The following is a 17175-nucleotide window of genomic DNA, read 5'->3' on the forward strand; positions in this document are numbered from 1 at the left end:
ATAACATTTAATAATTTTTACAACCTGGAATTTACTATGCCAACAGAAGAAATAAGTCAACTACAGATGGATGAAAACTTTATTGGATGATGGCCTGTAACAGAAATATTATTGACTTTATGAACATTTATTTGAATTGGACATACTGTTATATTTGCAACTTTTTAACTTTATGCATTTTGTTTGGCAAGTGCCCCTTCCACTTGTTTACCAAACTCGTTTTCCTGTATAACATATTTTTCATAGATTGTAAGGTGTCTGGCACGAATAAGCATATACCTGAGATTATATTTCAACCCATTATAAGTCCTGAAAGTGTCTCAGCAAGGAAATATTTAAGTTTTACTATCGGTCCAAAGCATTTTTGTTGTTTCTCCGTGAAGAGCCATTTTACAGGTCATGTGACCGCAGTAGGAAATATTTTTGTCGTTGTTATTATATATCTTAAATCTCTTAAGTATTCTATAAGAGTAAGAAATAAGTCTTTACATTAATAGTTTTATTAAGGCTTCATTATTTATATCTGTTAAAGATTAGTTTCTTAGGGATTATATTGTAACCAGTTTACTGCTGGAATTTAGTATCAGTACTCCCGGCGTCTGCTCTAGTCCTACGCACGACTAGAAATTGGAAACAAGTATTAACGAAGTTTAAGCTTCTTTTGCTAAATTTATATAAAGGAAAAGTTAGGATTTTGGCCCAATTGTATAATAATTAAAGAATAGGCATTTTACTGTCCATTTTACATGTGATTTTTAAATGTGCAGGTTTTCCTGTCAAGCCCCTATTTTATCGGACATTTTCCTGTCAGTCCTGATAGGGTTCTCATTGGCCCTCAGGGATCCCTGGCTAGATCCCTTATTTTTGATTGGCTTTCAGGGATCTCAAAAGTATATAAATAAGGTTCCACTCAGTGAAATGGCGGATAACTTGTTAGCTCAAGCCTAACTAGTAGCTTTAACTTGCAACTTGAAAGTTTATCTTTACCAGACCCAGCCCAACAGAAAAGCCAAGCAGGTTAATATGCTTTAATAATATAAGATGAAGTATTTTTAAGGAAATGTAAATATAAAGGCAGTTATCCCCCACCACACTGAGTGACCTAAATGACCCGAAAAACTGATTACTGATTAAGCGTCTGCATGTCTGCATTTGTCTGTGTACTATATACCATGAACATGTAATAATAAATATAATATACGTTCGAACCTATAGTTTATGGACTGAGAAATATGAGTGCATTGCCTGGCATCCATTCGTCTTTAGAGGTAGAAGACGGAAAAACCCCAAGATGCAGAATATTCCTGACGAGAGCCCCAAAACTTGTCAACAGACCCTTCCACAATTACTCGGCCTGTGGTGGCGGTTTGTTACACTGGTGTCAGAAATGGGATGTCAATTCTTCCAGACATCCCGTGATCGTACCCATAGCCAATTCGGGATTATTTTAGCTTCGACGTGTGGTGGAATATGTAAATAATAAATTTGTAAATAACGTTTCCAGTTACTGTTTTTATCGTATTTTGCGTTGTTCCGTTACCGTTGTATTTATGGATTAAAATTTAGATGAACGTTTAAACGACAGTATTTTAACCCTGTATGTAATCAGTTTTATAAAACAAACACAAAATAATGTTTGTTATCTTTTTAATAAAGCAGCAGCAGAAATGTCAGACTTTGAATGTGATGATAATGAGACGCCCCAATTATTAAAACCTCGAGATGAATCTCCCGACCGAGAAATCATGTTCAGACGGAACATAGGGCCGAGTGGCAGCGGTACCGCCGGGGACGACGACGAAGCGGGTCAAGGTGACGTACCGATCAGAGACGAATACCGAGGCGTAGGCGAGAATTTTTACCGTAAAGAATATCCACTTGGACCAAACCAGAGAGATTTCCCAGACAGAAACCAAAATATCCGTGGCAACAATCCAGATTTTGAAAACCAGATACCGACAGGATTTCCAAGAGGAAATATAAGTGGAACTACCATTAAACCAGAGCCCTACAATGGAAAGGACAGTTGGGAAGAATATATTTCTCACTTTGAAAACTGTGCAGACCTTGGAAGATGGAAAGAATCTGAAAAAGTTCTTTTGCTTGCTGCTAGCCTACGGGGACCAGCTAGGACGTTCTATATAAGCCTTACCAGTACTGAGAAAAAATCCTACTGTTTATTAGTCAGAACCCTTGAGCAGAGATTTGGAAATGCCAGACATCAGAATAGATGGCTTTCAAGATTTGAAACAAGAACCAGACAACCTCAAGAGCCCATTGCAAATTTTGGAGATGACTTACGCCAAATGGCCCAAAAAGCATACAGTAACCTAGACACAAGAGCCCAAGAAGTCCTTGCCCTTAACCAATTGTATAAAAATATTTCCCTTGAAATGAAGTGTCGTTGCATAGATAAAGATTGTCGTTCAGTTACTGAAGCAGTAGACCTAATAGAGAGATATGAGGCTCTCTTGGGGGATCCTAATGATAGAAAAAGGGGGAATATAAGACAAGTTTCAGATACTAAGACCTACCCAAACACCCAAGATACTGACATACCAGTCCAAAGCAAAGAAAATGAATCAATCCTACAGCAACTTATTAACAGAATAGATCGACTAGAACATGGTTCCAATAGTAGCCAGACCACTCAAAGAGGCCCAAGAACTTGTTTTACCTGTAACTCTCCTGACCACTTTTACAGGAATTGCCCTTTGTACAAGAGACCAGCAGGACCAAATCAAGCTTCCCCACCAAACTCAAATTGGTCGAAAAACAGTCCTAATTACCAAGGACAAAGAAGTGGAAATAACCAACAGAACCAGGGAAACGGTTACCCGTCAGCTCACCAGACCGGAGCCAGACGGAGTTAGAAGGGTCTGACACGGATATAGAGAGTAATGCTGAATTTAATGACAGAGTAATACAAGTAGGAAAACATTTAGACCAATGGGACAATGGATTGTATACCAATGGTACAATTTCTGGATACAAGCTAGATTTTCTGATAGATACTGGTTCTACAGTATCTCTTATATCAAACCAAGTTCATAAAGATATTTTCCAGTCCAGTCCAGATGTAAATCAGGAATACCTATCAAATGGTATCCAAACCAATAGTTTTAATTACCCCAATATTGAAAGTCCACAGGATGAATACAGTCTTCAGAACGTAAATGGGACCAATTTAACTACATATGGAATGGTAACTCTTGAGTTTTTCTTAAGAAGCGCCATCTTTTGTCACCAATTTATTATATGCGATATCACACCTGATGCCATTTTAGGACAAGATTTCCTACTTAAGCATGTGAAAAAGATTGACTACAGATCTCATATACTCCAAACAGAAAATTTAGATATTAAATGTTGGGTGGGGGGGGAATTTAGAATGACCTGTCGTGTGTTAGCCAAAGATACTGTTGTTGTACCATCAAACTCTAGTATGACCTTACCTGTTAATGTACCAAACAAGGAGCATGTTACTAGCATAGCTATAATAGAACCCTGCAATCTTTTATACGAAGAAAAAAATATCTCTGTAGTTAGTGGTATAATAAATTCTGATGACGAATACCCGTTCGTCCAAGTGGTTAATTACAGTGACTCAGATGTTAAGCTTTATCCTAACACCATGCTTGGTACTTGTGACTCTGTAGCAGCCTTCCCGGAGTTAAGACAAGACAGATGTGCAGGCGTCAACATTATTCCAAGCAAGCAAGTAGAACCTGATGAAAACGGAGTACCAGAGCATCTCCAAGACCTTTTGACAAGAAGTTGCACACATTTGACGCCCAAAGAAAAGATGACCCTTGCAGAACTCCTGAATAAATTCCAAGATGTATTCTCAAGGTCCCCAGAAGACATCGGAAGAACTAATAAAATCAAACACAGCATTGATACTGGAGATGCTCGTCCAGTTAGAGTACCACCCAGGAGACTATCAATTGGTAAGAGAGAAATAGAAAGGACAGAAGTTTCAAAAATGTTAGTACGTGGCATTATTGAGCCTTCAAACAGCCCCTGGAGTGCACCTTTAGTCTTAATAACCAAACCAGATCTAACTACCAGAGTATGTGTGGACTTCAGATCGTTAAACCAGCTGTCCAGAGTCGATTCGTACCCCGTTGGGCGAGTAGATGACTGTTTAGAGGCTTTATCTAACTCTAAATTGTATAATTTAATGGACTTAAATTCAGGATTTTGGCAAGTGGAGCTTTTGGAATCTGACAGAGAGAAAACAGCTTTTTCCACCAGTCAGGGCCTGTACCAATTCACTGTAATGCCATTTGGATTGTGTAACAGCCCAAGTACCTTTCAGCGTTTAATGGAAGATGTCCTCAGGGGTCTACAATGGAGGGAATGTTTAGTTTATATGGACGACATCATAGTACCTGGATCAACATTTGAAGAATGTGCCAAGCGACTGGAACATGTTTTTGAACGCCTTTTAGAAGCTAATCTAAAACTCAAGCCCTCAAAATGTAGTTTTTTCCAAAAGAAAGCAAAATTCCTAGGTCACATTGTTTCAGAAGAAGGTATAAGCACTGATCCAGGAAAAGTAGAATCTGTTAAAAACTGGCCAGTTCCCAAAACTATCAAGCAAGTTCGCAGTTTCCTAGGCCTAGCCTCGTATTACAGACGATTTGTGGAAGGATTTGCCAAAATAGCCCGCCCATTAAACAAATTATGTGAAAAAGGGGTAAAATTGACCTGGACTGACGAGTGTAATGACTCATTTCAGACCCTGAAAGTGGCACTTACAACGTCACCCATTCTTGCTTATCCTGTACCGGGCCAAACTTTTATTTTGGATACGGATGCCAGTCAACAAGCTGTTGGTGCTGTACTTTCACAAGAACAGGAAGGAAAGGAGCATGTGACAGCTTACATGAGTAAAGCTTTATCAAGGCCTGAACAATCTTACTGTGTAACTAGAAAAGAACTCCTAGCAGTTGTAGCAGCTTTAAAACATTTTCATTCATATCTATACGGTCAAAATGTACTTTTAAGAACAGACAATGCTGCAGTCAGTTGGAGATAAAAATTTAAAGAAACCTACAGGTCAGACTGCAAGATGGCTCCAGGAGCTAGGTACCTATGATATGAATGTCATTCACCGCCCTGGCCTGAAACATACCAATGCAGATGCCCTATCCAGAGTGCCCTGTACGTCCTGTCTAAACCAACAGACACAGAATGATGTGCAAAATATTGAAGAAGACAGCAAAGAGACAGCAATCCCCCAATGCACCCCCCTTAATCAAATCAGAGCTGTAACCAGATCCAGACAGGTTATTCCAAGTGCAGGATTAACGAAAATTAAAGACCTAGTGATAGATGGTTGGGACCAAATCTCACTAAGAAAATCACAATTAGATGACCATGAGATATCTGAAATTCTAATGAGAATAGAAGACAAAAAGCGCCCAGAGTGGAACGAAATCTCCAATCAATCTGCAGTTATAAAAACCTTATGGAGACAATGGGATCGACTGGAAATACACCAAGGTCTTCTTTACAAGTAATGGATCGAAAATGAGACAGAAGAATTTCTGCAACTAATCGTACCAACATCAAAAAGACAGGAAGCTATCAGATATTTCCATGATATCCCAACAGGAGGTCACTTAGGCATAGATAAAACCATAGATAGAATGCAGAAAACTTTTTATTGGCCCTCAATGAAAAACACCATTGTCGAATACATAAAACGATGTGACAGTTGTGCCGCCCAAAAGCAACTACAGGCAAGAAAGGCCCCTATGGGAAAATTCCTCACTGGTGAACCTATGGAGCGAGTCGCCATGGATATACTTGGTCCTCTCCCAATGTCTAAAAACAACAATAGATTTGTACTAGTTCTATCAGATCTGTTCACTCAGTGGACAGAAGCATATCCTCTACCAGACCAAGAAGCAAAAACAGTGGCCCAGGCCCTAACCAATGAATTTATAAGCAGATTTGGAACACCTCTCCAACTATACTCAGACCAAGGTCGGAATTTCGAGTCAACACTTTTAAAAGAAGTATGCAACCTGTTACAAATAGAAAAAACGAGAGCGACCAGTATGAGGCCACAAGCAAATGGCTCTGTTGAAAGATTTAATCGCACATTAGTATCCATGGTTAAAATGTATTGCCAAGACAATCAAGACTGTTGGGATGAGTTTATACCCCAGTTACTGATGGCATACCGGTCATCAAAACATGCAAGCACCGGTGTAACACCAAATAAAATGATGTTAGGAAGGGAGATAACTCTTCCAGTCCAAGCCTTTATCCCAGAACCAGAAATAGAAAATGAAAACAAGGTTAAACCCCATGAATATGTAGAATTACTCCAAAGTTCCCTTATCAAAGCCCATTCCCATGCAAGAAAACACCTTAAAGGAAGTCAGGAATATCAGAAAAAATATTATGACCAAAGTGCCAAGAAGAGAGAATTAATTGCAGGACAACCAGTATGGCTACATGACCCAACAAGGAAACCAGGCGTTTGTTCAAAATTGTTGCCTAAATGGAAAGGACCCTTCATAGTTTTGAAGAAAATTGATGATCTTATATATATGGTGAAAAAGTCACCACGGCAACCAGCAAAAGTTTACCACATAGACCGGCTAATACCATACAAGGGCAGAAACCCACCAACCTGGTACAAGGATAAAGTAGAAAAAAAATAATGAGAAATAAAAGTTGTAGTGATTGGCAGAAGATTTGACACATATGTATATACTGTTTATTGTTAATTTTGTATTATGAAGAGAGACAGGAGGAGTTATACTGGTGACGATGCGCACTTACCAGTAAATGTTTTTGTTATAGATCCTGTGACGTCTAGACTCATTGGATACTTGAAGATAATCCTTTATTTTTAGAGTGGAATTATGGGATTGGCCATCCTAGGAATTCCGCTAAATATTTTATGTTAAATTTTTGTACTCCTGAAGGTAGGAGATAGATGAAGAAGAGAAGTCCTGTACAGTCAGCGAAGAGACTGCTGATGATGTATATAATCAGTTTACCGTGCATATATGTAAAGATAGCCATATTGTAATCCTTGTACCAGTGTTGAAATGTGACAAAAGAAATAAAGTTATTTCACTTGTAATTGAATTAGTTTTGTGTGTATAAAAGGCCTGTCCTGTCCAAGCCTCCCTTGTAGCCAGGTACTCAGTGTGGATATACTGCCAGTATCCTTTACTATAGTAATACCTTAGTGTAGGAATATTTAGATGTATAATATACACCTGTATCATTTACCATACAGCCAGTTCCCAATGAGAAGTAGCTGAAGGGCTATATTATATTAAACAAAACCAAAACCAGATGCTAAGCCATCCTATTACCAGGATTCCAGTTGTTCCAGCCATTTAATTTCCATGAGTTATGTTATAATGAATATTCCAGAAAAAAAAATATACAGTTAAGGGGAGATAATTGAAAAGAAAATATTACTTAACCGCTTTCAAACCAGCCACAGAAATTACTAAGGGAGACCAGTTCCAAAATCACAAACCATGATTGCTTACCTAAAGAAATATACCCAGAACTACATGTAGCCATAAGAGAGACAGAATAGGAAGATATTTATGTATACCTATAACCAAGAAATAGATATCATACTGTTCAATGCTTAAATAAAATACCATGTCACTGTTAACACCCTAACTTACCATCCGGTTCAAATTGATATCTTTCAGAATGAGACCACTGAACTTAGATGAGTGCTGGATTTGTCAACAGCAATTCCCTGACCAGAAGACATTAAAGAGACATCTAGCCGGTAAGGGAACGCATGGAGGCCGACTATCTGTTGTTTGTCTGTGGTGTTTCTCCTATGAGAAGAGGTTCTCCAGGATCAGTGACCTGAAGTGCCACCTGGACGAGAAACACCCAGATATAGCACCAAAATTAGAAAAAACCTTCATGTCTGAGGCCAATGGATACTGGTTTAGCGTTTTTCCTGAGGACTATAGGAGAATTGTCACCAAAGTCACCCCAAAGGGAAGTCCTTCTGCAGTCCAGGCAAGGAGCCATGTCACCAGTTGGTTGGGGAAGTGCAAGTCCATACGCAGATTAAGACAGAGCTGGGTGGAGGATTGGGCAAACCATCCAAGAGATACAGATGTGGTTGGAACACCTAGACAGGGGATCAGGGAACCATCTGTGGAGTCGGCAGTGAGTGAGTGGGAGCAAGACGTGCCCACCATCACCTTGGAAGAGGACGCACCAATGGAGGAGTATGACCCCCTGTTGCCATCAGTGCTCACACTCCACAGCATTCAGATGAACACAGATGGACCCCTGATTGCCCTATTCACCATAAGAGTTAAGGAGATGATCTGGTACAGGGTCGAGATTGACCAAGTGATAAGAATGGTGGAGAAGTTTAAGGCAGCATTAGAGAGGAAAGCCAATACCATCAGGCCAACTGACATTTCCACAATGTCCCATAGCGGATCACCAGTTTACGGGGAGGAATTTTATCACAAACAACAGATGTGTGCTGACACCCTTAACATCTCTCCTGCCTTAATAACCAGGATAGAAAGACGACCAGACCTCTTCTCCTCAGTCTCCAAGACCAAACCCATCGTGGCTCCAACCAAATCTCCACTTGCTCCAACCAACCAGTCTCCATCTGCAACATCATCTGCACCCAAGTCTTCATCATCTATCCCCAAGCCTCCATCATCAGCATCCAAGCCTCCATCATCAGCACCGAAGCCTCCATCATCTGTACCCAAGTCTCTATCATATGTACCAAAGCCTCCATCATCTGTACCCAAGTCTCCATCACCTGCATCCAAGCCTCCAACATCTGCATCCAAATCTCCATCTTCTTTGATAGCCAGCCGTCCAGTGGTCCAACCCCCTTCAAGTTCAACAGATTTGACCCTCGCAGAGGAAACCCCCATCCAGAAGAAAGCCAGGGAGATCTTAACCCTGGGTTCCATGCCAGCAATACCACCTGCCAGAAGGGACTGGAAAACCAAATCTATTAAGATCCCAACTGGATCCACATTCTTGCAGTGGCCACCTAGGAAGTGGGAAACCCTAACACCAGACAGCAAGTTGTTGGCCTGGGAATTCGCCGCTTCCCAGTTGGAGTATCACTCCACTGGGAAATTTCCCAAACTGGATAGAGTTGATTTGTTGGACAAGTACAATTTCCTGGCCCTTCCTGGCACAAAAGAACAGAAGATCAAAGGCAAGGAAAACCTAGTTAGGAAATGTAGGTATTACAACTACGAAATCCTTAGGACCACCATCAACAAAGACAACCCGGACTTCAAAATAATAGTTAACCAGTTGTATATAACAAGGGATTTGAGGGACACTTCAACCGACAAAATAATTGATCTGTGCAACCATAGCAAAATACCTTTGCGTTTATTGTGAATTAACATACCATGTTCTAACTTTACCATATATAGCAGATAGAATTTTAATCACAGTGGAAGTAATATGTCTTTTTGCGTTCTAAATAATGTCTCATACATTAACTATATTATATATAAAATTCAGGAGAATTTCCGTTTCTAAGGAGGGGATAGTGTAACAACTGGACAAATATAACATTTAATAATTTTTACAACCTGGAATTTACTATGCCAACAGAAGAAATAAGTCAACTACAGATGGATGAAAACTTTATTGGATGATGGCCTGTAACAGAAATATTATTGACTTTATGAACATTTATTTGAATTGGACATACTGTTATTTTGCAACTTTTTAACTTTATGCATTTTGTTTGGCAAGTGCCCCTTCCACTTGTTTACCAAACTCGTTTTCCTGTATAACATATTTTTCATAGATTGTAAGGTGTCTGGCATGAATAAGCATATACCTGAGATTATACTTCAACCCATTATAAGTCCTGAAAGTGTCTCAGTAAGGAAATATTTAAGTTTTACTATCGGTCCAAAGCATTTTTGTTGTTTCTCCGTGAAGAGCCATTTTACAGGTCATGTGACCGCAGTAGGAAATATTTTTGTCGTTGTTATTATATATCTTAAATCTCTTAAGTATTCTATAAGAGTAAGAAATAAGTCTTTACATTAATAGTTTTATTAAGGCTTCATTATTTATATCTGTTAAAGATTAGTTTCTTAGGGATTATATTGTAACCAGTTTACTGCTGGAATTTAGTATCAGTACTCCCGGCGTCTGCTCTAGTCCTACGCACGGCTAGAAATTGGAAACAAGTATTAACGAAGTTTAAGCTTCTTTTGCTAAATTCATATAAAGGAAAAGTTAGGATTTTGGCCCAATTGTATAATAATTAAAGAATAGGCATTTTACTGTCCATTTTACATGTGATTTTTAAATGTGCAGGTTTTCCTGTCAAGCCCCTATTTTATCGGACATTTTCCTGTCAGTCCTGATAGGGTTCTCATTGGCCCTCAGGGATACCTGGCTAGATCCCTTATTTTTGATTGGCTTTCAGGGATCTCAAAAGTATATAAATAAGGTTCCACTCAGTGAAATGGCGGATAACTTGTTAGCTCAAGCCTAACTAGTAGCTTTAACTTGCAACTTGAAAGTTTATCTTTACCAAACCCAGCCCAACAGAAAAGCCAAGCAGGTTAATATGCTTTAATAATATAAGATGAAGTATTTTTAAGGAAATGTAAATATAAAGGCAGTTATCCCCCACCACACTGAGTGACCTAAATGACCCGAAAAACTGATTACTGATTAAGCGTCTGCATGTCTGCATTTGTCTGTGTACTATATACCATGAACATGTAATAATAAATATAATATACGTTCGAACCTATAGTTTATGGACTGAGAAATATGAGTGCATTGCCTGGCATCCATTCGTCTTTAGAGGTAGAAGACGGAAAAACCCCAAGATGCAGAATATTCCTGACGAGAGCCCCAAAACTTGTCAACAGACCCTTCCACAATTACTCGGCATGTGGCGGCGGTTTGTTACAATATCATAAGGGACATCTGTTTTTAATTTAAGTTTCAAGTTTATTGGTCTTCCATTTCATCAAAACTTCCTTGATTAAAAACTTCAACCTAAAGAAAGACAGACGGACGAAGAGACTCATGGATTGACGAACGAACGGGTGAACAATAAAACGAACGCACAGACCAAATAAAATAATGCCCCTAAATGGGACATATGAAGAACTTTTGCTAAACTTTTTTTTCCAAATTAACCACAGACTATCAAATACTTGCAAGATAAGTTATTCGTTATTATTATCATCTTATTAATTCATATACTTACTATTCAATGCCATAGAACTCATAGACTTAAATAATTCGTCAGGCAAGTTTTGTGAGATAAATCTATGTCCAGCACCAATAAATAGCTTAACTTCTTCAGATCTGTGCACAAATACTTTTTCTGCTCCTTTGTTGAACGTTGTAAACAGGCCACAATACAATGGTAACAGTTCCAATCCTTGGAACTCTTTACTTGGGTCGCAAATTAAATAATTAAGAAGGGCAACCTTATTTTCCCATGGCAGTTCTAAATATGATAGTGGACTAGTTCTTATCATTGTTACTAAGTCACGAGGCATAATTTTTCTTAAATTCCCATTTTTTACTAACCCCATCATGTTTTGTCGAACATCCACTACAGGTTGTTGCAAGTTAAGCAAAACATATTTAACTGTGGTTTTAATTCTTTGTTGTTGGTCAAGGGAACAGTTCAACAATCCGTCTACATTACATGTGATGGCTTCATTCTTCGTAACCCACGTGCCATTATGACCAAAATCAGAAAAAAAGACAGCTTTCTCAATTATTTTCAAGAAGATCCTGTCTATAAGGGTCTGCCATATTTCCTCTGTAACGTCTAAAATGGGTAAGCATTTGTAAACGTCATCAATTAGTTCTTCTGTATTTTTATTTCTCTTGCTATTTTCAATGAGATGATCTACCAAAGTCATGTACGATTCCACCAAAACTTCCTTTATTAAACCTTCATTCCATTTAATGAATTTATCGGCAGTTCGTCCGTCGGATAATTTCAAATGTCTGCGATTCTGACTTAAAGCAAAGTTTCCATTTACGTGAACAGGAAGATAAGTTTTGCATGAAGCTGGCAACGGCAGAAAGTTGAAAACTCGGCCTGTATGACAAGCTGTCGGCGATTTCTTATATGCCACACCAACATAAGGAAGACATGCAACTTCTTTGTCACTTGCTAGTGCCCGTAATTCAAAAGACAAATCAGAATGACTAGCATGATAGTGGCATATAGTCCAGTTATCTGTTTCAAGAAATGAAATTGACGATATTTGTGTTTCAGCGTCAAGAACGATAGAAAATGTTTCATTTTTTTTTCCTTTAGTTTCTGAACTCCTTGCCATACTACTCCAGAACGATTGTAAATCAGATCTTTTATTTTGTGCAAAAAATATTTGGATATTTTTGACAGGATCCGATAACTGGGTAGGATTATGTATTTCAATTCTGCTGAGGTATTTCATAAAAAGTAACACAATAGCTGCATCTTCTTCAAACAGTGATAATAGGTGTGTCATTTTCACGTTCGTACACATATTTTTCGATAACTCACTTTCTTGTGATCTTAACGGAAACCAGAATAGAGTTGCGGGGTAATAATTATTTCTGATAGCATTAACACCAAAATCAAACGATTTAAATATCCCAGTCTTGCTGATGTCTTCAATCTCGTATAAGAATACCGTACCACATTCTCTGTCGACATCTAAAGGATTGATGATCAACATAGTGTCTCCACTAACAACTACGGGGGTATCTGTGTAAGTAAAATAATATATTAAGTTAATGGAAAACATGTGTACTTGCATTGTTTATGTAAGTTGCGAAACACTAAAACCACACCTTTTCCTCTCAACATATTCATTTAAGCCGTAATTTGAAATATTTTCGAGAATCATGAACAAAATGTATACAGTTTTTAAGTCTGCTAAATACGACTGGATAAGAAAAACTTCACAGAAAGTGTCCTTTCATAACACACGTTACGTTTTAAAGTAAAATATTAAGAAAAGTTGAAGATTTTTTTTTAACTTGTATCAATCAAACGGGAAATACTCAATGAGCAGACACCAATAAGGCCAGGGGACAGTTAATGAGCTACTAAGTATGTCATAGATTTTGTTAACATTTTGCATAAAACTTCTGCCCGGTGAGTTATATCTGGAAATCGAAAAAAATAATACCTTTATCTCTTTTATTTCCTGAAAAACTACTGATTGAATTCTTCCAAAATAGGTGATCATGTGTATAGGAAGTGCATGGAATTGGCACAAAACATTCATAAATTTACCGTGAAAACATCACATTTTCAATTTTTACTTCATAGTTTTTCTCATATTGTTGATATTTAAATTTCAATTTTGAAAATATCAAATCATTAGTTAGTCATCGACTTTGTTTTGTGTGTATTTACCAATTCGTTACCTTTTGTGTAGTGAAAACTGCAAACTAAATCTACGATTTATGGTCTCCTACTCGATGACATTAAGATTATCCGATGTTTTCTGTATTTTCCACGTAGTACACCACTTTGATTGATGTATACCGTAAAAACGAAGTCGGTGACCGTATTATATTTCATATCATTAACACGAAAATATTTGTACCTAGAACATATAAATTTTAAGCAAAAACCAGGCAGTGAAAATTTGATGATTTGAAGACAAATTTAAGAACATTTTTCGCCGATTTTATGTGCTTTCTTTACAAAAGGGCACCTATTTTGAAAGATTTCAATCAATAATATATAGGGGTAAAAAAAGAGGATTACATTGTTTTCCGATTTTAAAATACAGTTCAACAAGCCAAAGGATTGTGTGCTAGTCCGAGAACTTGTAAGATAGGTTTTCTTCTTTCCTTCAAGACAGTTTTGTCACATAATATTTTATGCTCAAATGTGCACAAGAACTAGTCTACTGGCAAAGACACAGAGGTGTACATGTTATAAAATCAACTGACAGTTTGAACATCAACCCACCAAAAAAAATTAGTCAAGTTTTATTTTCCTTGACCTTAATCAACAGTTTGATATTGGCCAAAGCATTTTAATGGAATATCAATCTTTCTCTTGATGTGTTTTTAGTTATTTTTATTTGTGGTTTGTTAACACTCCTATTAATGTTTACTCCATATAAGAATACAGTAGTGTTTCTGGTTATAATAGTTACGAATAAGATATATGATTGAACCTTTGACAAAAATATACAAATTTCAAAAAACTTGAAGCGCAAACTATATTGGACAATTCACAATAGTTTGACAAACACTTTGGTCGTTGAGAAGCTATACATTTTAACCAATATAACGTGATACAATGTACAACGTTTAGCTGAATTGTATCTCCCTGTAGTATCATGAACTACTTTAATGTACGGTAAAAATGTCGAAGCTTCGGTTTTGGAGCAAAGATCTAATATGAAATTTGTATATTTATTTTTACACTTAAACAAACTTTTAAGATATTTTCATGTTTAAACAAATAAACAGGCTTAATATAAATAAAGCTTGCGCAGTCCGAGCAATCCTCCAAATGAAGACGTCAGACACTCAAGTACATACTCGATTGAAAATATAACTACACACTACCTGTAAGGTGAAACACAGACTTAAATCCTTGTCCAAATCGTCCGATTTTGTCAGTTTTTTCTTCTTTATGACTGAGACACACACTTTTAATTCCGTCCCAATCATCCTCATCAAATACACCATCATTATATATACAAAGAGCCGGTGACTGAAAGAAAATGGTCAGCCACACCATAATTTTTTTTAATGACGAATGGTCAGTATGGACACATTCAGAAGTATGGGAAAGAGCTAAATACAAGTGAAATACATGTAGGACTTTTGGTGTTTTTGGTGATTCAAATTATCAAATTTGTAACAAGAATATTCTTATTCCTCGAATAACACTAACTAGTCATTAAAATAAATAAGCACGATGATTTTATTTCATACAGATACTGTAGAATACCTTTAGTGCGACAAAACAACATATTTGAAAGATGGTGCAAGCGTGACGAACAGTAAAACTTTGTTAAACTATACAGGTTTGTTTTAATTAAAGAAGAAGGTATATTGCTTGTTTATCTATAATTTGTTTTATTTTCCAGAAAATACCCATTTAATCTTTGCATACAGGCTTTGAGTAAACTATGCATATGATAAACTGTGAATGTATGCTGAGTCTCCATTTCAAAAGCCAACTGAAGGATTTTGAAGTTTTCATGAAATATTTATATTTTTATTTTAGTTAATTTCATAAAAAAATCTGATGATAAACCTGCTAAGATAACCAGATTATGTGAAATTCTTCATGGTTTTTTTCCCCCAATATACTTTGCGTTTATGTTAATATCCACAAGGCAACTTCCCATAGGAGCTCCTTTCACGACTAAAACTGTATCATGTTACCTCTGAAGTTTTGAAAAAAATATATCCCAGAAGGGAAAGTACGGAAGCGTATTATCACCACACAACTATTCTTTTTATACTTCTTCCTATGTTTGCGTTCTAATGCAAACCTTTGCATTATAACGCAAACCTTTGCGAACTAACACAAACATTAGCGAAAAAACACAAACCTTTTGCATTATAGCACACACCATTATAGGTCAAAGTACGGTCTTCAACACGAAGCCTTGGCTCAAATCTTTGCAAAATAATGCAAACCTTTGTTCGAACCAAGGCTTCGTGTTGAAGACCGTAATTTGACCTATAATGGTTTACTTTTAGAAATTGTGACTTGATTGAAGAGTTGTCTTATCGACATGCATACCACATCTTCTTATATCTATTATCCTACTCATTATAAGTAAATGAATTGTTCTAAATATTCAAGCATTTTACTTGAAATGAGTACACATGGGAATACATTTTGATATAATGCAGCTTCCTTCATCTCTAACTGCTGCTTCCTTTGAATAATCAATAAGAAATAGGATAAAACAAAGGTTTGTGTTATTTCGCAAAGGTTTGTGTTATTTCACAAAGGTTTGCGTTATTTCACAAAGATTTGCGTTAAACGTAAACATGGGAAGAAATATTAAAAAATAATGTTGTGTGGCGCTACAACGCTTTCGTAGGAAAGTTCATTATGAACTACTATTTTCCAAAGGTCAAAATATAGGGCTGTGCGGCATAGTTTCAACGTTGATATGCCCCGAACTTCTAAGAGTTTAGAGTTTCACTAAAATTCGGTACTACCGCTACCTTGACTTCAGATTTTCCATATATTTCGATTTGATCGCTATGCATATGTATATTTACTAATTACATTCCAAAGTTATGTCCCTACGAGATGAAACATAGAGATCATATCTGGGAACAAGTATTTTTATAAACAAAATTTATATCTTTGAATAGTATATCTCCCAAAAGAGGCGTGGTTTGTGAATTAGTTGTATTTACAAAGTGCAACCTAAATTAATTAAAGTCGATTAAATAAACATACTGTAATGTCGACGTAGTGCAGTCTTGCCATATGCAGTTTAATCATAAGCTTGTTGTGTTTTAACTGCATATCCTATATGTGTTTAATGGATAACTTGAATTTGATCTTTTATGTAAAATATTCTTTAATCTGATTATCAAACCTTAAAAGAATTAATTAGCGCACATTCTATATAAACATGCTTCTGCTTTTCTCAGACGGCTAATTATAATTATTCGTTCGATGTGTACTGACTGACATTAAGTTTTTGTTCATATTAACTCAAATTAAGCTTTGCATTAGTTTAGTTTAACTGAATTTTTACCTTGGTATCGTTTGTGTGGTATTTGATAATTTGATAATGACTTGCGCTTAGTAAAAATTAGAGAGTCTGTTTTCGACTAATTTTTACAGGTTATTCTAATGTTGTGTTGTTGCATTACTGTCCCTCCGCTGGGTTTCACCTTTGAGTTTTTTCACATTATAGTATCCCGGAGCCATTTAAAATCTACTTAATCCTGTGAAATATTTTCATCGCTAACTGTTTAATATATACATGTATCTTTAAACTTGTGTTTTAATAAAAGGTTGTCTCTTTAGAAATCATACCACATTTTCTTATTTTTACAATGCGACCGAACGTACTTATGAGTCATATGTTATTTATAAAAATGTCTAATTTTCAAACTTTTCTTCTCAATGTTGATTATTTAAACCCAACATTTCCGCATGACAGAATT

The 17175-nt window shown here is 36.7% G+C and overlaps 1 protein-coding gene across 2 annotated transcripts in view; it reads right to left on the reverse strand.

Annotated features, from left to right (window-relative positions):
* LOC143072813 (sacsin-like) overlaps nucleotides 1-17175 on the reverse strand; it is a 54974-nt gene that overhangs the window by 12474 nt on the left and 25325 nt on the right. For both annotated transcript variants that reach the window (XM_076247918.1, XM_076247917.1), the window contains 2 exons: nucleotides 14590-14737; nucleotides 11255-12760 (listed from right to left, as the gene is read on the reverse strand). In XM_076247918.1, coding sequence (XP_076104033.1) covers nucleotides 11255-12760; nucleotides 14590-14737 — 1654 coding nt within the window. The remainder of the gene's footprint in view (nucleotides 1-11254; nucleotides 12761-14589; nucleotides 14738-17175) is intronic.

The sequence above is a fragment of the Mytilus galloprovincialis genome, chromosome 4 (assembly GCF_965363235.1).
Source record: "Mytilus galloprovincialis chromosome 4, xbMytGall1.hap1.1, whole genome shotgun sequence".
Classification (NCBI taxonomy): Eukaryota; Metazoa; Mollusca; class Bivalvia; order Mytilida; family Mytilidae; genus Mytilus; species Mytilus galloprovincialis.